At 43.7% G+C, this 25,802-nt stretch overlaps 1 protein-coding gene across 2 annotated transcripts in view; it reads right to left on the bottom strand.

Moving 5' to 3' along the window:
• Positions 1-25,802, bottom strand: part of CSMD1 (CUB and Sushi multiple domains 1) — a 1,947,613-nt gene that overhangs the window by 272,562 nt on the left and 1,649,249 nt on the right. For both annotated transcript variants that reach the window (XM_059156007.1, XM_059156008.1), the window contains exon 26: positions 13,004-13,206. In XM_059156007.1, coding sequence (XP_059011990.1) covers positions 13,004-13,206 — 203 coding nt within the window. The remainder of the gene's footprint in view (positions 1-13,003; positions 13,207-25,802) is intronic.

Genomic DNA, 25,802 nt, shown 5'->3' with positions numbered 1-25,802 from the left:
AGAATAATTCAAGAGCTGTTATTGATATGGCCACTGTTAGATTAAGCCACGATCCCCGACCCCATCGATGTTCATTTTTAATTCAGGCCTTACTCACGCTCCCTCTTCCCCTGCCCAGTCTTGGAGCCGGATTCTGATTCTCCAGTTGGTCTATTATAATACCGGAATTTGTTTTAAACTACTGCGTTTAAGTCATTTTAAACTAACTTTCTCAGTGGGCTCAGAGAGACACTTAAAATCAGTCGTTGGGAAGACCAAATTACTGGTATATAATAAGTTCCCAGTGTAGACAATATCTACGAATCAAATGGTTTTCCTAATTCTTGCAAACAAATGTTCCAACACCTCTTTTTAGTCATGAAACTGTGTTTTCGAATTCTGGATGTCATGTAGTTGTAAAACTTAGACCATGCAAAGAAATGTACTTTGAAACTCTTTAATAAAAAGGCCTAAAAATATAACAGAGTAATAGTGTTCCCAATACTCGACTCACTTGTCTTAATTAACTTCCTAGGACTGCGTGGTGAGGCAGTCAAACTTCCTCTTGGGGCAGGGATTGGACGTTCTCAGAGATAGTTACTCTAATCAACAGTGTTTCCTCTATTCTTGCCAAATGTAGAAACCTAGGATAAACCAAGTATGTTTGCCCTTTGAGTCTTAGAAATATGATGCGAGTTAGTTATAAACCACCTTATGTCTAACACCAACACAAATATTTTAATTTTGAATGCCCCGTGCCAGCCTGGCTGTGTTTTGCGTCCTTATAACACTGAAGGATCCCTCAGTGAATCATCGTAATTTTAGTTTCTTTATATCTGAAGTCAAAATCAAATTAAAAACCTCAACCGTCATCCTCCGAGGAGCCTTCTCTAAATATCTACTCACAAAAACCATCACGATTAAACTGATTATCTGCTTTCCAATTGGTACGAACAATGAACATCTGTCTATTGACGAAAAACAGACTGGAGGAGAGGAAATCATCACCATCAGGTTTTTCATTAAAAGTGTTGCAAATTCGCCTATTATGGATTGATTACAAAGGCATGATGAATAATTTCAATATGTTGTAGAAACCTCAGCCCGCTGAAGCACTGCAAAGATCTGGTATCATATCATTAACATGATAAAGTGATATTTATTTCTTTACTATCTTCTCCTGTTTTGAAGTCAAAACTACATTATCTATAGCTTTCTTGCCAAGCACGAGTCAGGAGACCCTTCCTCCTGTCAGTTTGAATAGAGTGGTGTGAAGCAGGAGGCCAAAGCGAGGGAAAAATCTAATTTGAGAACTGCAGACTACACGATTTATCACGTAATACTTCCCTGGAGTCTATTTCTAGAACCAAGAATCCATAATAGCAATTCCTCAGATTTGGAGAAAACGGATAAGTCAAAGTGCTTTTACCTTCTGTACCTTTGCGTATAGTCCGCATTAAACTCTGCCATGATACACACGGTGTTCCGTCCTCATTTAACCTAATTGCCATGGAAATTATCGCTAATGGGTTTGACTCACATGCTGAAGTTTACATCACTGGTAAGGATGGGGCAAGCCCTTGGTCAGGTGCTCTTATGTATGGAAAACCACGCCTCTGTGTCTCCGAGTCTAAAAATTGTGTGTGTGTGTGTGTGTGTGTGTGTGTGTGTGTTATGTGTACATTTGAAGTCATGGAGTTTCTCGAAGTTCGAATCAGTCTAATTAAGCTTAAGTTATATACATAATTTTTATATATAAATATAAAATAATGACTCTATATGTAATAGAAATGACATAGGTATATGGCTCTCCTTACACTCAGTGACAGGATTGCTGGCATCTGGAGAGCCTACAGTCTTTTTAGTAATGTACGTGCTGCCAAGTACCTTACTCCGGCCCACGCCCCACGTGAGTTTCCGCCTGCCCTGGTTAGGGTGTGAGCTGTTGCGGGGGGCGGTCTACTTGAAGTTACTTTGAATGGAATCTGACACACATCTTCTGGGCGGATCTGGAACCATCCTAGAGATGACGGATATTAGAACAAAACTATTTTTAGAAAATAATTCGTTTAGAAAACTCAATCTCACCAGAACCAACAACTAAGAAAGCAAGAAATATGCAGAAAATGCAGATGTACACACAGGGCAGAAGACAGAAAGGCAAAGCTGTTTGTGTCACTGTGAAGCAGAAAGTAAACACAGTCCTGGCGAGGACCTTGGACCTCTGAGTACCGGGCTTTCAGTAACAATGAGAAAGTCATTAAAAAAAAAAAAAAAAAAAAGTGTGTTGAATATTATGAGAGGGAAGTGTAAAAATCAGATAGAATGGGTTCTTACTTATTCTTGGATCCAGAGAATCTCCTAAAAGGGGCTGTGTTTCACTGTGACTTGTAAAATGAAGACTGTGGTGGGGGAGGTGGCATCAGCCCAGGGAACAACCAAGGGAAGGTCTGCACATAAGAGCAAAGATCTGATGGAAGAAGGAGCAGAAGCAGCGAGCAAGAATGGAGACAGACTGAAGCTGGATGGTGACTGACTCAAGGTTGTGTGACCGAACTCGGATTTTATTCCGACGAGAGTGAGAGACTTGAGTAGCTTTCAAGCAGGTGCTCAGTGTGGTCAGATCTGTCTCTGCCAAGGTGGCTCTCCTCACATCCACGTTCAGCACAACTGCACCGCTCTGAATGGCCGCATGGACAGAGTCTGGGCAGGAGGAGACCCGGCTGTCTCAGGGCCTTATGTGATGAGGGTCCCGTGCAGATCACCCACGGGTGGCCTCTGGGGCTGGGACAAGTGTTCTACGAAAGCAGAGAAACAAGAGGAAACCCAGACGTGGACCATGGGAGTCATCGGTATTTATTTCGAATTGTGATTTCAGCACTTATACACCTGAGTAAGGGAATCAGGGAGCATGAGAGAGAGGTCGACACAGAACAAAGTCCCCACGGCAGCTGCGTCGTTAGGGCGAGCCCTGCTCCCAAGAAGGGGCTGATGTCCTGGGGAACAGGAGTGAGGAAGCAGACATTTCCATTGGCCTGTATAGCTGTTGGAGGGCAGCAGAGGGCACCCATGTGATGGCTTTGTCTTTGCTGAGACGTGACTTGAGGTCATGTACTAAGTGAAAGAGGATCCGAGAGGTTCGATCGTTTGAGGAGGCGGCGAAGAGTGGAGAGCGGTAAGGAGAGCGGGGACAGGAGCTCGCCGGACAAGTAAGGGACCGCGGCAGAGCCCTGCGCAGGTGGGGGCCAACATTTAGAGTGAAGACGCTGCTGGCTCGTGTGGTTCTTGTCAGGAGCCCTGCCAGCCTGCATGAGAACAGGGGCAGGAGACAACGCCCAGAGCCCACAAGACAGGAGGGGGCAGCGCGTCGTAAGGGACGTGACTCTGAGGAAGGCATTGCTCTGAGAGGAAGCAGAGGCATGAACTGCGACGAGGGACTGCGAGGGAGACAGCAACAGCCGCCAGGCCCCGGCAGAAGCAAAGCAATCGAGTGGACGTGGGGAGGACGGACAGGAATGGTAAGACAAGAGTAGAAGAAAGACATGTTTGAACGTAACCCTTCAAGCATTTTAGGTGACGCACAGAGAGCGCACATCCGCAGAGGGGTTAGGGAAGTGCATGGAGAAGACCAAAGGGTAGAGGACAGGAACTGATAGGCCCAGAGCTGGACTGGTCATCCAAGGGCGGGGAAGGGCAGGACAGGATCCACAAGAACCAGAGAGACACAGAGGATTGGTTCTGAACGGCACAGATGCAGCTCCGATGGTGCTATAACCGCACACTCCGAAGATGTAATTGTCCAGTTGCCCCTCCCCCACCATTGTTGATGACCAGGGTGATGCCTGCCTTCCGCAGCGCTGGGTCTCCCGCCCAGTATCGGATCGGAAACATAACAGGAAGGGGTCAAATATTTGTTGGTAAATAAATGCCATTCATGCGTGAGTGAAGAAGGGATTGGTTAAATTTCTTACCGCCAAATGATTATAGTTACGGTATGACATGCTCTACAAGGCTAAGGGTCCCCTTATCCTGGACAGGGTGAGGCTGGATGGTCAGCCTCAAGTGTTATTGTCACAGTGATTTGCATGTCTCATGCTCTCAACTACTGGCTCAACTTATTTCTGAATGTCATGTTTTTAAGGCACTGTGAGAATTCAGTCTATTAAATCTGGGAGCATTGCCCTTTCCTCAAAATAAGGTTGCTCAAGTCTGCCTAATACAACACGAGTTGATTGAGAGTTTGAGATTCATGGGACATTTTATGTCCAAGGTCATAGGAGAGGGTCAGCTCGCTGTGACGGTCCACAGAAATCACAGTTGCCTGAGGCCTGATGCACGAGCTTCGAGCCTGGGTAGGGTTTATATCAGCAGAAACGCTGTCACAGATGATATTCCAACTGGTAGTTCTATAGCAAAATGTGGATAACCTCTTTTATTGTCAAGCATCAAAGAGACGTCCTCAAGAAAGTGGAACGATTGTGCTCTGTTGGTGGGAGTGTAAATTGGTGCAGCCACTGTGGGAAACAGTACGGAGGTTCCTCAGAAAATTAAAGAGTAGAATTATGGGATGATGCAGCAATCTCACTACAGGGTGTTAATCCAGAGAAAATTAAAACAGGATCTTGAGTAAATATCCTCACCCCGTGTCCACTGCGGCGTTGCACACAGTAGCCAAGACATGGAAACAACCTATATGTCCATCACTAGATGAGTGGGTGAAGAAGACGTACTCCCATCGTGTGTGTTTACCTTCACATCGATCCATATCTACATCTCTACAGACACATAGTGGGGTAGTATTCAGTCTTAAAAAAAGAAAAAAATCCTGCCTTTTGTGACAACACAGATGACATTGAGGGTATTATGTTAAACAAGATACATCAGACAGATGGGTATTATGGAGGGCACAGATGCATGGAACACTGGGTGTGGTGCATAAACAATAAATTCAGGAACACTGAAAAGGAATTAAAAAAATGAACAGACACTTCTCCAATGAAGACATACAAATGGCTATCAGACACATGAAAAAATGTTCATCATCACTCGGCATCATTAAAACCACATTGAGATATCACCTCACACCAGTTAGAATGGCCAAAATAAGCAAGACAGGAAACAACATGTGTTGGAGAGGATGTGGAGAAAGGGGAACCCTCTTACACTGTTGGTGGGAATGCAAGTTGGTGCAGCCTCTTTGGAGAACAGTGTGGAGATTCCTCAAGAAATTAAAAACGGAGCTTCCCTATGACCCTGCCATTGCACTCCTGGGTATTTACCCCAAAGATACAGATGGAGTGAAAAGAAGGGCCATCTGTATCCCAATGTTTATAGCAGCCATGGCCACGGTTACCAAACTGTGGAAAGAACCAAGATGCCCTTCAACGGACGAATGGATAAGGAAGATGTGGTCCATATACACTATGGAGTATGATGCCTCCATCAGGAAGGACGAATACCCAACTTTTGTAGCAACATGGACGGGACTGGAAGAGATTATGCTGAGTGAAGTCAGTCAAGCAGAGAGAGTCAATTATCATATGGTTTCACTTATTTGTGGAGCATAACAAATAGCACGGAGGACAAGGGGAGATGGAGAGGAGAAGGGAGGTGGGGGACATTGGAAGGGGAGGTGAACCATGAGAGACTATGGACTCTAAAAAACAATCTGAGGGTTTGAAGGGGCGGGGGTGGGAGGTTGGGGGAACCAGGTGGTGGGTATTAGAGAGGGCACGGATTGCATGGAGAACTGGGTGTGGTGCATAAACAATGAATTCTGTTATGCTGAAGAGAAATAATAAATATTTTTTTTAAAAAAGAGATATCCGACAGAGAAAGACAAATATTGTATAATATCATACAGGTGGCATCTTAAAGAGACACATTAATAGAACCGGAGAGTAGAAATGTCTGTTACCACGGCTGGAGAATCAAGCAAACGGGGAGCTGTTGGTCCAATGGTACAAACTTCTAGTTAAAACATAAATGCCTTCTAGGACTCTAATGCACGGTGATTATAGTGAAAAATACTGCACTGTAAACTTGAAAGTTGCAGAGAGAGTAGAGTTTACATGTTCTCACCACTAGAAAGAAACGGTGATTACGTGTTGTGAGGGAGGTGTTAACAGAAGCTAAGACGATAATCATTTTCCCAAATATAAACGTATCGAATTGCCAGTTTGTACACCTTAAACTTATACAACTGTCTTATTATATTTCAGTAAAACTGGAGGGGGTAAAAAAAAGATGTATTCTCACAAACTGGAAAGGGGTCATTTACACGTCCTGTTTCTCTCCTTTCTTTTTCTTACCAGTCTTGAGGGTATCACACAACTGATCACGGCTAAAATCCCTGCTCTCCACGAAATCCCAGGATTTAACGTCTCGACTAAACTGGCATCTTACATGCTGTCAACTCAGGACATCAGCGCTGCATCAGCACGAGCAGGTGCTGGAATCAACGCCGAGTGGCCCTCTCTGACCCTGAGCCATTCCCGGTCCATGCCTGGGAGTGGCCAGTGATACAAACTGACGGTCAGTTCTCCATCGGTCCCGTGAGGAAGGTTCCGGGAGGGTCGAGAGGACCAGCGGTTCTAGCTGCCCCTCCAGAACCCTCGCCCATAAAGCTAGGGTTCGTGGCTGGGTCTCTCCCACAAAACGATCCCACGCCGATCCGCATCCGGCAGTCCCCATGGGCTCTCCCATCATGAACAACGGATGAGGGTTTGTTTTTTTCTTAACATAAACATGATCTATTAAATTATCTTTCAAAGAGCAAATTAGGAAGAGATGTCATGTAGCCACTAAGTTACAGTCGAGATTTACGAAGAAATCAGTCTCAGAAAATCTGAGATGCCAAGTGGCTCCCGGAGACAGAGGAGCGGGCTGTCCGGACCACGGAAGGCTGGCTGGAAGTTTATTTAACCCTCAGAGTAAAGGTCAGTTTTGTGTGCTGAACTCCATTTTCTTGCATCTTATGCATGATTAAATGGTAATTAAGCTTTAATGAAAAGTGTTAGTCTGATCACGATTAGCATAATTGTCAGCGCATGTTCTCTTGTTTACACGCTGCGCAGAGCGGGCAGGACAAGGGGCCTTTAATGGGGTTTGCTTATCTCGTGAGCATCAGCAGCTCATTTCCTAGCACAGAAAGGCTTGCCTTACGGTCAGGTGAAGTAAACACACACATGGGGAAGCGCGAGATCCTTCCCCTACTCCGTCGGTCGTCATGAAACACACACGCAGACATGGAGAGTTGACGATAAGCAATGACTGTTTCCCGGACCAAAATCATTTCAGCGCACAGAAAAAACGACCATGCCTTAATGAAATAAGAAAATTTATCAAATGATAGATTAAACCGTATTCGTTTTCAAAATGGGTATTAAGCTTTATAAAATAAAAATGTTCTGCCTTATTTCCAAAAGGCATCAAGACATGAAGGGATCAAGGATAAACAATTTTCTAAATAATTACAAAATGTAAATGGTCAGCAAAAATGCATGACTTTCACTGCATTTTTATAATGTGTTCTTAACTAGTCAAAATGCAGTCTATATCTGGCCACTAAACTCCTGATAATAAGCATTATGAGAAGATAATTTATCTTAACTGTCAACATTGGGTAAAAACAAATCCAGAAGTGAAAGAATCATATTAAAATCAGCACTTAAATATGCATTATTAAAATCTTCTTTCAGAAATTTTGAATGAAGCTAAAGTTAATGCAAAAGACCACATCCCCCATAGAGGCACGTAGTGTTTGCAGAGCAATCACAGTCACCCTAATATTTTCAAGCATATTCAATTAGCAAATACTTTTTAGCCACTAATTATCCATCATGTTGCAGAAGTACAAACACCGTCTGCCCTCCAGGAACGCAGTGTGCTGACTGCAAACAGACTTCTCGCTGTGAGCGCGGGAACAGGTATGTGGGTCTTGGGCTGGGAGACGGTTAAGAGACCAATGACTCATCTGCTAAGGCAACCTTAAAAGGCGGCTGCGGCTACCCTGGGGTTCACGGAGCCAGCAGAGAGGAGAGGGTCTGGACGCAAGTAGTAAAACGAACGTACACCGCACATGCGGGCAGACCGAGGGAGGGGCTGTCCTGCAGGAGCGCCGGTACAAGGGGCTTGACCGGGTGGGGGGCAGTGACTGTGGGTGACATGGAGAATCTGGATGAGGGGACGTTTGCCTCATGCTCTGAAGATTTCAGAGCCTTCACGTCGGCAGTAGGAAGAATCCGGAATGTGTCTTGCTGGGATGGGGGACGGTGGAGAGTGCTGGCCAGAAGTGAGTTGTCGTCTGAGTTGTCCCACTCAAGATGCGTCCTGCTCCCCGTGCCCGGGTGCATGAGGGAGTGGGCAGGGACAGGAGAGGAGAAGCCAGTTCGTCGGCCGCGACGGCTCAGCCCGATCCCACACGACTCAGACCGAGGCGGCAGGGGTACGGGCTGAGAGGACCGGTTGGAACTGGGGTTGTGACTACGGACCCGACTGAATTTGTTGCTGGACGACACGTGGGATGTGAAACAAAGAGATTAATAAAGCAGAGGCTGTACCCCGAGCCCCTCTCCGAGTGCCGCCGGCATCCGCTGGGGCAGAGAAGGCTTCAAGAACATGAGGCTCGGGACAGGCTGATGAGGAGTGTGGCCAAGTGTCGTGGGCCGAGCTGCCTGCTCTGTGTCTCTGCGGACAGCAGGGCCGACGAGACAGCCAGCGCTCGGGGGAAGGGGGTGGTGGGACGTGGCTGATAGAACCTTAGGATGGAATGCTGGTCGAGAAGAAACGCACGATGTCACCCTGGGGACATGCGGCCTTTACAGTTTGGGGGAAGGAAGAGGAAAATCAGCAAAGAAGGCTGCCGTAGGGAGGCCGGCGGACGCAGGAGGACGAAGAGAGAAAGCGAAGCCTGGAGCAGTGGACGACGGTGTCGTGGGGACAGGGACACCGTCCGATAAAATCACAGAGCTCCAACTTACCGTGGAGTTATGTGCCTGTGAGGTACAGCAGCACTGATGTCCCATTCCTGTGCCCCAAATTTATTTAAAATCTGATGATTCAAATGTCCCTAAGAAAACCAATGGCTGAACAAATATTTCCCTCGGATATGTCAGGGACACCTGTAATTCTTAGCTCACAAGCTATGGGCATACTATCAAGTCAAAATGGTTCATCAAGAAAACTCTAATTTAATACTAGCGGATAAACGGCACTCTTGCCTGGCAACAGTGGTCATACTTGAAATATCAATCCCATGAGGAAAACACTCCTTTTCAGCTCCATCATTTTAAATTTTACTTGGAACCCACAGTGCCGCGCTCATACTTCAGATTTAAGATTAGCTTGACTTATGAGTGGTCAAACAATGTAACATACATTAAGTAGGTTTTCTTTCTTCTTTTCCTTTCTTCTTTTCTTTCTCTTTCTCTTTTTTTTTTTTTTTTTTTTTTTTTTTTCCCCGTGTCTCAAGATCACAGAAGCACATACATGGACTTTTCCTTCCTCTCCGGTACAGAAGAGGAGCAAAGCCCTTTTGGTCTGGACAGTTCTTTTGCAGATTTTGAAGACACTAAGCCTTTGGTTTGGAAAGACTCCAGCTTGAATTAGTTTTCTTGCTGGAGCCTCCGGTGGAGGAAGGAAGGCTCTGGGACTGGAGAGATGGACAGTGGCACATGGGTCATGGGTGTGGGTAGGGTGACCAGCTGTTCCAGTTTGCTGGGGCTGGAAGAAGTTCCTGGAACATGGGGGTGTCCGTTTTATAATCTGACTAAAGGGTTTCAGGAACTTCTTTGCTAAAGTCAGGCAAGTCCTGGGCAAACTCTGACAAGTTAGTAACCCTAGGCGTAAGAGCCAACTTTTCATCAAGTTCTCAGACACTCCCGCAGGTATTCCCGAAGTGACAGATTTTGCTGTGTGGTTCACGGAGCATCTTGGCTGTGGAGATGGCCGGACGACGGCCCATGTTCCAGCCTGTGGTCTACAGGTAGAGCCCATGTGAGACAGATCAGGGTGGCTGCCAAGAGAAATGGCACCCAGACAGACCAGGACCATGTGGGGACACAAGAGTGGCGGTAACACCCAAGGACAGAGAGGACCTGGTCCTCCCCTATGCACCCCGAGGAATACATCTATGATTTCCACACGCAGGTCAGTCCCAGGTAGAAGTGTGGTTCCTGGGAACTGGGTAGAAGAACTAGAAAACAACGAGGATGGCTTCTTGAGACAAGCACTGAGCTCAGACTGGGGGACAGAGCCGACCCCGGGAAACCGGCAGCGAGGGAACAGGGTAGATGGGAACCATGGCCCCTCTCTTTCCCTGGTATCTCTCAAGTCCTGCCCAAGCTCCCCACTGGATGAGTCCCAACAGTACAGAAGACTAGTTCACTCCTAGGGTCAGAGAGCAGCTTGAGAATTGGAAGAGAATAATCTATAAGGCAAAGGGAAAATGCACAATACGGAATACAGAGTCTTGGAAATGCAAAGGTCCTTGGAAATCAGTGCATATCTTCAATCCACAGACAAAGCAAAAAGGACAGAGACAAAAGGCCAGTCACGGACTTGAGAGGTTAAGACAGAAACCCACGTTTCCTTATTAGGGTCCGAGATGAATTTTTCTAAATTAGGCCAAACAAAGTTTGTATGTCTTGTTTCTCTCCCCTTTTTATAGAATTTTAAAGACAACCTTGAAGAAATCCATTCCCAAAAAAGCCTCAGAGTCAGCAGTATATTTTTGCTCCTAACATGGAATTTCCCAGAGCATAACAGACTCACGGACTCATCAGCCGGAAGCTGGGGAGGGAAAGTTCTTGCGCAAGGTCTTGTCAAACTTTAGGAAACTGCCAACTGTCAAACATTTTTATCTAGAAAAATGACAGTTTCACATGGTTCAAACTGGATTTCGAATACTGAATTTTTTAAAAAATAAGTTTCATTTCTGTAGGTTTTAATGGGCATGTTCATGTTGATCACTTTCTAAACATCAACATATTAATTAATTAATTAACAAGGAGAATCAAAACATCTATGATTCTCAAATAATTATAATAAAGGGCCTATGTAAAAAAAACTAGAAGCTGTCTTTTGAAGAGAGGGAAACCATGAAGGAACATGGGAAAATAAGTGTTTTCTGGGTTCTGTAAGAATTTAATAAAGGGGAACTTTAGAAAAGGCCAGTAACAAAACCATACACCCCATTACCCTACAGTCCAGCAGTCCTAGTCCTCGGTATTGGCCAAAATGAACGGAAAACGTGCACCCACACACAATCCGGCACAAGAATGCTCAGAGCCACGATTCCCAGTCGCCAGAACCTGTAAGTGACCGAGATGCTCTTCGGTAGCGAGGGATGAATGACCTGTGGCCCATGTGGACAATGAAATATCTTCCATCACTAAAAAGGGATGAGTTAAGAGGTGAAGAAACGTGAAAGAGCCTTAAATGCATGTCGCCCAGTGACAGAACCCATCTGAGGAACCACACACTATAGGACTCCAAGTCCAGGACGGTCTGGGGAAACCAGAGCTCTGGAGACCGTAAAGGGTCTGTCAGGGGTGGAGGGTGCCGGCGAGGGATGGGTACTCAGAACACAGAGGATTTTTAGGGAGTGAAACTTCTCTGTGTGGTACTATAATGGTGGACACACGGCATTATTCATTTTTCTAAACCCACAGAATGTCAACCGCCAAGAGCAAACCCCATGGGAACCACGTCTGTGTGTGATGACATGTCACCACCAATGATCACAGGGAGGCTTGCGTGAGGGGCGAGTGCAAATGGGAAACCTCTGTATTTTCCCTTCCCTTTTGCTGTGCACCTAAACGTGCTCTGAATAATCATGTATTTTAAAAAGTCGAGGTAGCGATGGAATGAGTCGGAGAGAAACAAACACCACCTCGTTGCGTTGCCAACTTTTTGTTTTGCCAGATAAGGGCAATGAGTCACACATCTACCATCTACTCATCTCCATTTCTGAAGATAAAAAGAGCAAAAATCATAGAATAAAGGAATGCTTTCCCCTAAACCAAGTAAGCTGGAACAAAATTACCTCAAATATTTTTACAACGGGCCAGTGGAAAATTTAGCACGTTTGCAAATCACTGCACTGGAAGCTCAGTGAAACCGGAGATTAAAAATTGTGCAGACGATAATTTCATTTTTATTAGCAACCTTTTAAAGCATTACACTGAGCTACGTCCACTTTCTTTTGTAAATCGTAAAGGTGGTTCACCAGTGGCCTGCCAAGAGAACAGCTGAAGGGGAATGTGCTTGTGTGCAAATTTCACCTGTTTCATGGCCGAGCCTGCGCACCACCAAGGTCCACGACCTCTCTAGAGGGTGCGATGTGACGGGTGCTCAGAGGGTCAGCGTCCATGAAGTCCCTACGCTCCTTCCTTCCTGGGAAACTGCTCGTTAAAAAGTGGGCCTGACGGTAAAGGTGGAACGTCTCCGTCAGGGGGTGAGAGCTCCAGTGTGCACGTGGGAGGTCCCGTGGGCGACCCGGCTGGGATAACTCCGTCACGCCAACTACCTGAAACCCTGGCCCAGAGGAGGGGCAACGCAGGGCCCTTCTCTGCAGGAGTGGATGGCAGGCCCTCCCGGCCGGTTAGTGGACGGCAAGCCCTCCCGTCTGATGAGCAGCTGCACTTCGTGGGGACGTCACAGCACAGCGTGGGGTAACGGGAGGCCTGGTATTGGTGCAGGTTTACGGGGCCACCCGAGACCAAGTTCCCATTTGGGTAGAGACCAGCCTCATCCAGGGCCCCCATTCTGCTGGCCGTCTGAAGCCTTTAAAATGACACGTCTCCGTTTTCCTGTAACTACGGAGATGCCTTGCTCGCCCTATCTGGTCGGGGACCGCACGTCCAAAAATGAACCTTTCTCTCCCCCTGCCCGTTCCAAAGGTCACATCATGACGCTCTGCAGAAGTGACCTGCACGAGGGGGGAGGCCCGAGGACGGGCAGCGAGGTCTGGCGACCCGGCAGACGGGCGCCCGCGCGCGGACGAGCGGCGGCCGGCACCTACTTGAGAACTGGATGGAGAAGCCCGACTTGCTGATGAAGAAGTCGCTGTCGAACTGCAGCGTGAGGGCGCTGAACGTGCTGTGGATGTCCTCGGGGAGCAGGGAGCCGCTCCACTCCTTGAGCAGGATGTCGCTGTCCCGCGGGCCGTCCCACACCTTCAGGGTGTCGTGGGCCGTCTCCGTGTCGAACACGATGAAGTGCAGACTGTGGAGAGAGCAGAGGCGGTGCTGACTGCCGGGACGGGTCCCCGCGCCACCCGAGCCCCTGGCACAGACGGGACGCGCAGGGGCTCACCGGGCCGGTCCCCTCCTCCCCCCGACAAGTGTCTCCGGCAGCGTGACCCTGAGAAGCCTCAGACACACGTGTCCCCGGGGGCAAGTGAGAGTTACCTGGGCAGGCGCAGGACACGGAGCCTGTGGGGCTCTGCGCTGAGCTACGTATTCAAGGACCCAAACAATTCCGAGACTGCCCGTTCTTCCTATGATTCAAAGCTTTCTCAGCCTCCCAAATCAGAGGGGAGTTTGACTTCGCTTTGCTTTAAGCAGATCAAGGATTTTTACAGGCGTCCGTGCGGTTCCCGAGATGCCCCACTGGGGGGCAGCGTGCGTGCCCGGGACACGACGTTCCCGCACAAGGACAGGGTCCTCGAGTCCTCACCTTCCCACCTGCCACCGGGATTCTTTCTACCCAGGGCATTTTCAGAGAGATACAGTGTGTGCAGGACCCACACAAAGGCAGAAATGTGTCCTAGGGACTCCTTTCTGGGTAACATTTTAATACACTTTGACCAGACGTCGAGGTCCTTCCCAAAGCGAGGGGAACATCTCTGGGTCTGGAAAGCTCGCTCCTAGCTGCGGCCGGCCGAGGCCTGGGGAGACGGCAGCAGAGCTGCAGGGAGCTCAGCCACCGGCACTTCCCGGCTGCCTCGCTTTCCAGTTTCTCCCTCACTGCTGGTTCCACAAACATCGCAACAAATGACAGAAGGAAATAGGGCCACGGGCCCCGATAATTTCTTCTCTGCGTATTATATATTCAAAGAAAGTGTCTGTCTCAACCTGTAGAAAGTACGTGCTGCGTGGCACATTTTCAAGGCGTCTCACATGAAATATTTTTAATACAGAGGAAAGTACGGGGGTAGTGACACTCGGAGCCCACCGCCCCCGCGCTCACCTGTTGCCCGACATGCTTCAGACCTTTTAAAACAAAACCCTAAAGACACAGCCCCACGGCCCCTCCTTCCACTGAGGCGTCTGTCCTTCCTCTCAGTCCACGTTCTGAAATGTTCACAGACCATGTTCCGTTTACGTTTCGGTGATTTTCACGGCCGTGGTGTGCATATATATCCCCAGGCAATATAGGGTCCTAATTTGTACATTCAACACTGATTGCATAAGAGATGTCATTTTGGTGTTGCGTGTGCCCCTGCAAGCTGCTTTTTGCAGTCAGCGTTACATGAAAGTGTCTTTCTCTCTATCCCAGAAAATGTAGGTTTTCTTAGTCCACTTTACAAGCATGCAAAAGTGCTTTATTTTTCTAGTCATCTACTGAAAAGGATTTTGCATCTGCATTTTATTTATTGTGTGCGTGTGTGTGTGTTTCTTTTTGTCGAGGTGTAGTGGGCACACAGCATCACATGAGCTTCGGGCGTACAACACAGTGATCCTATGCGTCTACGCTCTACACGGTGCTCCTACGTGTCTATACCTCTACACCGTGCTCCACAAGAGTCGTCCCATTGGCACATCTCAGTCTCGGCAATGGTGCCAGAAGCAGCCCTGGGGACTCACCAGGGTCTTTCCAGGCTCAGAAACAATCTACAAGCTGTTCTGCCGAGGGACTGTAGGTAGGTAGTCTCTCAGTAATGCACGCATAGCCTTGCTCGGGCCCATCTTTATCAATATCTGACGTTATCTCACTCTAGGGGCTGGGAACCTAAGCATCTGATGGTTGAGGAACGGTGGCCTGTGCAGACTCCATTTCCCTCATTTCTCATGAGGTAGAACCCATTTTTGTGTCTCTAGGGCATCCCTCTTTCAGCCCGGTTCAGCATTTCAACAAATATGTATTGATCACCAGCTGTGTACCTAGCACTCTTCCAGAAATTTCGGATACATCAGAGAATGAAAGAGAGAACCTGCCGTCAGGGCGCTGGCATGGTGACAGGAGGAGCCGGCCATACCCCGAAACCAGGACTCCGCACAGGAGGGAGGCAGACTGTGTGTGTGTGGGTGGCAAACGCACGTGGGGAGAGAAGACAAAGCAGAGTCAGGAGCACCGGCTGTGCCGTCCGGGGGGGAGGGAAGCACGGAAGCATCCCATGGGGCGACACACGTCGACAGCGGAGAGACTGAGTGGAGGTCCCGTGCAGGGCACATTCTGAGGGGAGGACCGGCAGGGGATGAGGCACATACGGGAACCAGAGAAAGCAAGGCCACTGCAGGTTTCCTTCTTAAAAATACAAAGGCAGCGCTGCCATCGAGTGAGCTGCGAAACAGAAAGGGGGAAGGTTTTGTGGGATGGGGAAGACCAGACGACGGGCTTTGCACATGTCGGTTCAAGATGCGAAATGGGCATGAGTCGTGACGGTCAGGACAGAGCTGTTCATATGAACCGTGAGTTTTGAAAAGCGTCTGGATGGAAATAGTAAACGTGTGTGTCTCAGCATAGACGGGTTGTTCGAGCACAAGACGAGGAGAGGCTGTCAAAGGACGTGGGTGAAGGGAAGGAGAGACCCAGGCTCTGAATCACCTGAACACACAGCTTCCCCGCGTGTGCGACGTGCCGTCTCTTTTTGTCACTCTTTCTATTATATCACATCATATCATATCACATCATATCATATTATATTTTTTGTTGAAAGATTTCATCACAAACTTCTTTCATTTTAAGAAAAATTGCTACTGCTTACCACGGTAGGAGGGTTCTGTTTTAGTTTGCTCTGTAGTTGATCATGAAGAAGTATTAGATTCTAGGAACACTGGGGAGGGCTCAGTGGGTTAAGTCTCTGCCCTCGCCTCAGGTCATGATCCCAGGATCCTGGGATCGAGCCCCGCATCAGACTCCCTGCTCGGTGGAGAGCCTGCTTCTCTCTCTGAACCCCCCAACCCCACTCATGTTCTCTCTATCTCAAATAAATAAAATCTTTAAAAAAAGTATTAAATTCTGCTAAGCTATTTTTTCTACATCTTTTTATAAGACCATATAGTTATTTTTTAAATAATAGAATGAGTTACAGAGTTAGCTCTTAATTTCTATTTCTTATGCTTTCTTGCCATTGGACACAGGTTCTTTTAGCCTCATTAAGTGAATCAAACTACTGCCTTATTTTTCTTTTGACCGGAAATTTTTCTAATACATTGATATATTATAATCTATCATTTTCTTATATTTTCTAAAAACTCATCTCTACCACATGGGTATATTTTTATTTCCATTCCTAATGTTAATTATTTGGGCCTCCTATATTTTATCTTAATAAATCACTTCAGTTATTGGGTTACTCAATGATACCTTTTCAAAAGCCAGTTTGTGGGTTCGTTAACTTCCTCTATTGCTTCCCTCATTAATTTCTTACACATTACTCGTTTTTCCATTTCTACTTCTGTGAATTTACTCTGATACTATTTTGTATGCACCATTAGCTAGAAACTTGTTGATTTTCAGGTTCCCGTATTTTTCTAATATGTGCATCCAGTGCTATAAATTAAGTATGAAATTATTAATTATGCATTTTTTAGAGGAGCAGAATCTGCTAACTCCAATACACCACATTTGAATATTGTGTGTGTGTGTTTTTTTTTTAATTGTGTTATGTTAGTCACCTTACAGTACAGAACATTGATTATTTTGAATTAAAGTTGCTTAAGAAACAGGTTATGCAAGAGGGACACTTTCACTCCCCCATCACCCTAAAAGCAGGAGATAAATGTCCGCTGTGAGACGGACCCTCCTGTACCAGGAAGAGAGACATCCTTCCCACCAGGGAGAGGGAACCTAGGGCTGACTAGGCTGTGCAGCCAAACCTGCGACTTCCTCACTAACACCTAACCCCCAAGTTCCAACTCCTTTGTCTTGTGAATTCTTCATGGATTATCTCCTTGTATAAAAGCTGTAAAAACTGCCTGATCTAGCCAGTTCTTAGGAGTCTCACGTGTCCGATGCGGTTTCTGTACATGTAAATTAAATTTGGTTTTTCTCCTGTTCATCAGCCTCATGTCAGAGTCATGATTAGAGCAGCCCAAGAAGCTACACGGGAAGACGGGGAGTGTTTTCCTCCGCTACATTACTTTTTTGCTGTAGATTTCGATTTCTATCCCATTTTGGTCAGCATATGGGGCATAAAAGAATAATTCTGTGTATTTACTTCCAGTTTGTTCCTAGTATGTGATCATGTTTATGTACGTTTCATACTTACTTGAATGGAACATGCAGGTTCTAACTGGAGACTGAATATCTTCTAAAAATAAGTCCAATAACTGCATAGTTCAGATCTTCTTTAAGATTTGTTATCTGCTTGATCTATGGGTCATATAGAGTTCTAAGTAGTGTACTGTGTGCCATTTCCAATGTCTCCATATAACCCATTCATGTATATATTAAATTATGTTCTTAGCTGAGTGAAAGTTCCTAACTATCATATATTTCTGGTAAACAAAATATTTCCACTAAACAAAATCTAGTGCTATTTTTTGTGTTAATAACTGCATAACAGGAAGCTTTAGTAAGGAATGACAGTTTGAGGACAGATTTCCAGATCAATGGTTATTTCCCTTTAGTTCTTCAAAGATCTCCTTTTAGTCTGTATTGTTATGATGTCTTTTATCAGGCTAATTAAGAGAGGCCTTTCTTTCTTTGCCTGTTCCTTAGATCACCTTGCCTTTGGTGTCTCTCAGTCTTACTAGAATGTATCTAGGTGGTCACTGATTTCCACTCATACTACTCAGGACATATTAGACTTATTAACTGCAAAACTCACATTGTCTATCAATTCCAGAATTTAAGATGATGTAGGGAACAACTATTGCTACAGAATTATGAGCTATTTACGTAACTGTCCACTGTAGAACTGACTATATACTTATATACTGTGTGCTTGGAGTAATTTTTGATAAAAATTTTTTTAAAAACCTAATGAAGAAAAGAAGAAAAGGAGGAAACTAAGTAATGTTTCTGTTTATAAATCTGGCAGAACTACATGTGAAATGGTTTTCTAGAAAATACAGATTATCGAAATGGACTCCAAGAGCTCAATATAGACAAACATACAGAAATATACATCCTGCATTTAACGAAATATTTTTAAATTGGTGCTAAATTGAAAATAAGATAAATGGTCAACAACAAAGGTATTAAAAGTCCAGTAAATATTGACATATTGATATATCTATCTACCTACTTATCTATCAAGAGAGAAGTCTGTAAAATATAGCTAAGTGAAAAAAAAGAAATATGGATGTTTAATTGATGTTTAATTGATGTTTAATATGATGTTTAATTGCCTTGTACAAATAATTTTATTTATTAATTTAAATAATTTTCCTATAGATTTTAGGAGAATTTTATAACTTTAGATGGTAAAATTTATTATTTATTATTTTTTCTATATGGAGGAGTTATTTTGTATAATTAAATTTTATTTACTGGGGGACAGTTAAGAGTTTTCTCACTGTGATTGGGAACAGAACAGTGAGGTCCACTATGACCACTTCTAATTAACATTATTCTGGAGATGGTAGCCGTTGCAATAAGACAAACAAAAGTATAAGACTTGGGAAAAAGAAAATAAACTGTTATTGTAGATAACATGCCTATATGCATAAAGAAAACTCGAAAACCTACAAATGCTTAGAATTAATAAGAGAATTTATAAAAGATAAATGCAAAAATATAGTTTGTTTTCATATAGCAGCCACCAATGCAAAATGACATAAAAATACTATTTACATTAATATTAAGAAATCCTGTAGGTAGGAATAATTCCAACAAAAGATCTGCAAGACCTCCACACAGAAAACTACAAAGCATTATCAAAACAAGTAGGGGCACCTGGGTGGCTCTGCCACTGCCACTGCCTGCAGCTCAGGTCATGACTTCAGGGTCCTGGGATTGAGCCCCGCATCGGGCTCTCTGCTCAGCGGGAAGCCTGCTTCTCTCTCTCTCTCTCTCACTGTCTACCTCTCTGCCTATTTGTGATCTTTCTCTGTCAAATAAATAAATAAAATATTAAAAAAAGAAAAAAAAGTTATATAAGGTCTAAATAAATATTCCAAGCACCATGTTAGGAATCAGAAAATTCAGCACTGTAAATGATATAAGTTTTCCTTAAATCGATTTATGGATATAATGTGATTCTAATCAAAGTCCTACAAATTTATTTTGTAGACTGTAACAAATCTTTCTAAACTAAATATGGAAATGCAAAAGGACAAGATAGTTCTAGCAATCTACATTACAAAGACCAAGATGGAGGATTATAACACTGGTTATCAAGACTTACTACAAATAATTAAGTAATTAAGATAGAAAAATACCTCCAGATCTATATATCTATATAGATCTGGTTAATGATAAAGATTGCATTGTAACATGCAATGAAGAAAGATTGACTTTTTAACAAATGGCCAATTTAATTTCACCAATGACTACAGCAACAATAATAAAATACTTGAATATTTTTCATACATACATGAAAATCAATTCAAGTTGGAACAGAGACATAATGTGGAAAGTAAAATAAATCTGCAAGAAAACCTCAGATAATATTTTTATAATTTTGGAGATGCAGAATTTCTTAATCTGGACTCCCAAATACTAACAGCTCCAAAAAGCATCTGACATAACACAATTTAAATATATGTAAGAAACCCACTAATTATAAAAGAAAAATGAATAAAAAATAAAATTGAGTCATGGAAATTAAGAACCTGTGTTTATCAGAAGACATTATGATACCAAAAGACTGACCATAGAGTATAAAGGTAAGTGTTAAACCTATAATTAGCCTATAATGCATTCAGGATATATAAAAACTATACACACATCAATAAGTAAAAGAGGCAATCTGATCCAGGAAAATAAAAAGGGCAAAAGACTTCAACTGGCAATTCATAAAAGATGATATTCCAAGGGCCAATCAGAGAATGCAAATTAATTAAGACTTGATCAGAAAGATGCAAATTAAAACTACACACCCACCAGAATGACTAAAATGAAAAAGATAAGTCAATGCCACGGGTGGTTGGAAGGTGGAGAGCCTGGAAACCTCACGTGTCTGGAATGGGGGTAGGTAGGACCACTCCGGAAGGTCATTCGGTGGAATCTACCAAGGGCTGAGCACAGAACTCACCATTACTTAGACATTCTAGCCCCAGGTATGATCCAAAAGAAAAACATGCGTGCGCTCACCGAATAGTACATGAAAGCATAGACAACATGACAGCCCAAACCAGACAAAACAACCCACACGTCCATCAACACCAAGGATGAATAAGTAAGTGATGGTGTATTCATGTGATGGCGTAATCAAGCTCTGTCAGTGGGAGCGAAGTTTGCAGAAATGAAGATACCATACCAATCCCACTGCATAATTCTATTTTATACAACGTCCAAATTAGGCCAGACCATCTGAAGGCCACAGTGATCATCCTTGAGGATGAATGATTCACATGGAGCTCAAAGGGCACATGCTGTGTCTTGGCGAGTCTATTTCTCTATCTGGTTGCTGGTTACACAAGGTGCTATTGTGTGGACAAGCCATACACTGGTAGTTTGTGTCCTTCTAGGCATATGCGTTGATGAGAAGCTTCCACAGACAACCAACCAACCAGGCACCTTGGTGCTGTGATATTCGGCAATTTGGAAAATGTCTGATGACTTCAACAATAAATACAATATAACAAAATTTAAATACAAATAAATTCACAGTCATTTAAAATAAAAGAAATACTAAAGGTCAATATGCCAGACACTACACCACTAGGCAGGGAACATTTAAAAATCAAATAAAATATAGTATCATCCCAAAAGAACTCATACTTATTTCAGACACAGGTACATGAGAAAACAAAAAAGCCATACACACTGCAATGCACAGAATCACAAGTGTCCACAGTTACAAATAAAGCTTTCGGTCAGCATAGAGGGACATGTGTCCAACTGTGTCTCAAGATGTCTCTGAGGGGTCTTGTCAGGCAGAGAGAAGGAAGGAAGGAAATTCAAGTAAAGACAGAGGGACAGAAATGAGGAAGCAAATAAATACCTAAATACGTCAAAACTGTCAAAAAATAAAATCTGCAAATACATACAACAAATAAAATGTTGTAGAGACTTTTTTTTTTTTTTTTTTTTTTTTTTTTTTGGCCTGACACATTGACAAAGATTAAAAGACTTTGCTGGGTTTCGGTGAAAATGCGGAGACTTCCTTTTCATACACTGTTGGAGGTGATATCTACTCTTTTTATTTTATCTCTTTTTATTTGTTTTAAAAACAATTTTGTAATGGCCATCAAAACTTAGATGAGCACACACACTTCATGGCGGATTACAGGGGAAACTCTACAATAACCCAATAATCCAACAGGGTGTGGTTTAAACAAAAGCTGGCACATCCAGCCAACGCAATGTCATGCAGTGACATGAGAGAATACGTTGGAATCTAGGAAGGACCTAAGACTCTACCTACATTTATTATCCCAAAAAATGCTCAGAATACTATGTGACACGATACTATTTTTGTAAAAATAATTTAATAAATAGATAAATGAATAGAATTTTATATATTCATTTTTGCATACAGACCTATAGGAATACAGATAAAATTTCCAACTGTAGTTATTTCACACCTAGGATGACAGAAAACTGCTTTTCAGGCTTCTTATTTTTCTGTAACACTTTTCTAATAGTTCAAAAATAAGGGAAAAACACATACTTCGAATAGTATGTCAATGGACTTTAATTTATTCTGCGTATACTAAGCAGACAAAATAATTTTTTTTTTAAAGATTTTTATTTATTTGTTAGAGAGAGAGAGAGATACAGAGCGCAAGCACAGGCAGACAGAGTGGCAGGCTCGAGGCAGAGGGAGAAGCAGGCTCCCTGCCGAGCAAGGAGCCCGATGTGGGACTCGATCCCAGGACGCTGGGATCATGACCTGAGCCGAAGGCAGCCGCTTAACCAACTGAGCCACCCAGGCATCCCGCAGACAAAATAATTTTTTAAGTGGACAGGTGAAATGATCAGTTTTGTATCATAGAAAGATTTGTAATAATATATGTAAAAATGTTTCCACCGTTTGAGCCAGCAAAAACTTCTGTGGTTGTTGTTTCTAAGGTATTAATTACAAATAAAAGCAAAGGTTTACTTGTAATACTATTTGGTGTATGATTATATACAATATTGAAAATTAGAAATAATATAAATAACCAACAAGAGAGACAATATTTAACAACTATAGAATATGCTTAGTTACATGTAAGATATGTGTCCATGTGTCAACAATTATGTATGTTATAGGGATAACGGAAGACTTTTTTTTTTTATTTACAATTTTCAAAATGTCTTTGTATGTCTTCATTTTTCAGCCATAATAAACTAATATTGTTAATAAAGAAAATGAAAATGTTCCCTAGAATGAGAACAGTGGACTAGAGCAAGCCTTTGCAAGATGGTCAGTTAACAGGCCCCATGCATTACAAGGGTCTAAACAAGGGGAGTAGTGGCAATTGTGGGTCGGGAAGTGCTCTCTGGGAGCTTCCGTCATGGAACTAAGGAGATGTGAGGGTCACAGGAGTGTGGGTGGGAGAGAAGCTTGTGATACGAAGAGTTTTGTCTTCCATCCTTGGATACAGGGTTATGACGTTAGCTCAGACTACACGTCTGAAGGAAGGTTGCTACCGGACAGAAATGCTGAGTTCAGAGAAGAACCTAGGTTATTTTTGGATGGGGCAAAAAGAGCGAAAGCTCTGTGGAGGAGCTGACATTGTAACGGGTCCTACTAGATGGGAAGAAAGTGGGACGAGGCGACAAGGAGTGACGGGGAGTGCGGAGGTCAGAGACAGGGCCGGCGCGGCACAGCTGGGATGCGGGACTGACACACACCGGAGTAGTGAGAGAGAAGTTTGTAAAGGCACAGCACGCCGAATCAAAGAGGGTATTACCGCTCGGGTTCAGGAGCTTACGTGAGCTGATCATGGGGGGGCGTTTGAGAGACTGGGGCGAGTTAGCCATGGTTTGGGAAAGGTCAGCGGGGAGGAGACTGCAATGAGAAAGGTGATGGCGTGTCAAGTGAGGAACCGGAAGTGGCAGACAAGAGAGGAGGATAAACAAGCGGAGACATGACAAGGCTTGACCTATATGCAGCTGCCATTTTCTCAGTGCTGATTATGAAGACACTTAGTGTCATTACCAGAGGAATGCTGTGGGACATCTACGGACACCTTGGATTTTCTATTTGGGGAAATAATGAGGCCAAGGAAGGAGAAATAAGGAAGAGCAGAAGATCATATTGAAAATCAGAATCCCCAGCCAGCGGGAGGAAGGTGGATCTGAAGAGAAATCGGGAATACAGAAGCAGGAATTGGAACGGCAGGAATGACAGTAGTAAAGGCAGATGTGGAGGTGTCTAGAGTCTATCGGTGGGGAGTCCTCACTTCTGAAGCAGTGGGAAAACCCGTGTTTCCACTGTCAACTCCTCCAAAATTCCATCTACGTTCAACTCGAATTTGAAGTGGGACCACTTGTCTTCTTTTTTTTTTCCCCCATACCTTCTTCTTTTTTTGGCCAATGCCCTTATTCATGATCTATTGATGTAAAATGTCAAGTGGATTTCTCATGGGTTGCAACACAGCATGCATTGCTGTCTGTGCATGACCTGAAGAGCAGATGCTCGGTGCCTGACTCCCCAGGGACTTTGACGGAAGACCTGGTCAGCCAGCGATCGTGATGTGCCTCTGTGATTTGTGTAGTGACACGGGAACAAAGAGGAAAAAGAGAAGTCTGTCCTTGACAGAATTCTTCCAGTCAGTCCAAACATTTCTACTGGAATTTCAATTGTGTTGTTAAAGTTAATTAAATAATTAATCATTTAATTAATAATTAAATGGTGTTAATTAAATAATCACATCTGAAATTGGGTGTATCAGGATCCTGCAAAAGGAGGAGTGCCTGCAGCTCTCCTGCCTCTAACTTTCTGTCTCCTGAGTGGCTGGGGAGGTGCACTAACACAATGGCTGTCCCCATGGCCCCACACTAAGGACTGGAAGACAGCCCAAGACATGGGAGTCTTGGTAGTGTGACCGTTCTCTTCCCTTTTGCTGGATGAAATTCTCTTGGCTGGTTATTTCCTCACATTATCTCCAAAAGTTAGGTGTAACTTTTGGTGTTCTAAATAAGGAAGAAGAAATTTCAGACGTTTTGTTTCTGGCCTCATATGCTTAACTGCTATCACCAAAAGGCTTCCAACTTGGGTTTCTAGCCTGTTTGCTAAGCAAAGCTCAACACTGAGATTGAACATAAATGTCTAATAAATAGAGGCTATTGGCTTGCCATTTTCCTCTTGACTCTATTTCTCATGGAGAGCTTAAAGTCTGGTCAAAAATAAATTAAAATATCCCCAGATTTCAAAGCTAGATCTCACTGTACTCTTTCCACCGCCCAACATGACCAGGAAACAACTCTAAGACACACCAAGGTAAGATGAGGACCACCATCCCTCATTTCACTTTCTGTAAAAGTCCGCACAGGGCCAGTTGTGACAAACTTGATAAAATTTTGATGTACGTCTGATGTTTCTAATAGTGCATGAGCTTTTCTAAAAGAATTCCCCTCAACTATACCTCTAAATGCAATTTCCTGTGAATGATTAGGAACAGAAATACTTTCAAAGTGAGTTTTCCAGACAATTACACTTGCAGAAAACCAATTAAAACCAAGGAACAATATACACATGTGATTATGTAAAATGTGGCCTCCGCTGTTGCTTGCTGAAGACGTTTATAGCACTGTTACCTTTATTATATAAATTATAGCTGTGCTCCGCAATGAAATACAGGAAGTCTCTTAGAGAAATGTTTACATAGAACACTAAATGTGGCTAAATTTACTACAATGTCTTGTGATTAGACTTTTAATTAAATTTGGCTCAGGTAACTGCTTTATCGAATATATGTTAAAATTACAAACCTCTCCCAGACCCAAGTGCCCTATAACAACAACTATTTAGGGTTCTTCTATTACCTTGAACAAAAAGTTATAGCAATATGCAATCAGAAATTGCTCTGGGCTCCAGTGGAATCAGAATAGGCCCAGCAAGAATTGGCCCTGAGGTGTATAGAAACCATCCCTTTTATAATTTCTGGGGTCCTGCTGCTTACTCGTTCTTTGAGAGTGAAAAACACTTACATTGAAAGAATCATAGTCTGAATGCATAATAATGAATTCCATTTATATTAAGAATTTTCTAATACTTAAATTAATCCCTGGGCTCATGTTTCTATAACTGGTGTTTTCTTCATTATCAAGTAAATGGTGTAGTTAATATTGGCTATGTTACCACTGGAAAAACGAAGACTTCGTGACGAGCCAACCAATATCAAAGCTAAGACCAGACCCTATTTTTCTGAGTATTATTGGTACTATGTTAAGCCTACCATTGAACCTCATGTACTTCTAGGTTGTTTTTTTTTTTAAGTACCACACTAACAATAATACATATTTTCTTAATGAAGGCAATTACCAAAAACATTTCAAGACAAAGTTGAGTAAATTAACTACAAATACTGATGCTTCTTTCTTCACTCCCTACT

This window comes from Mustela lutreola, chromosome 18, assembly GCF_030435805.1.
Source record: "Mustela lutreola isolate mMusLut2 chromosome 18, mMusLut2.pri, whole genome shotgun sequence".
In the NCBI taxonomy this organism is placed as follows: domain Eukaryota; kingdom Metazoa; phylum Chordata; class Mammalia; order Carnivora; family Mustelidae; genus Mustela; species Mustela lutreola.
This window is presented reverse-complemented; position numbering and strand designations above follow the sequence as displayed.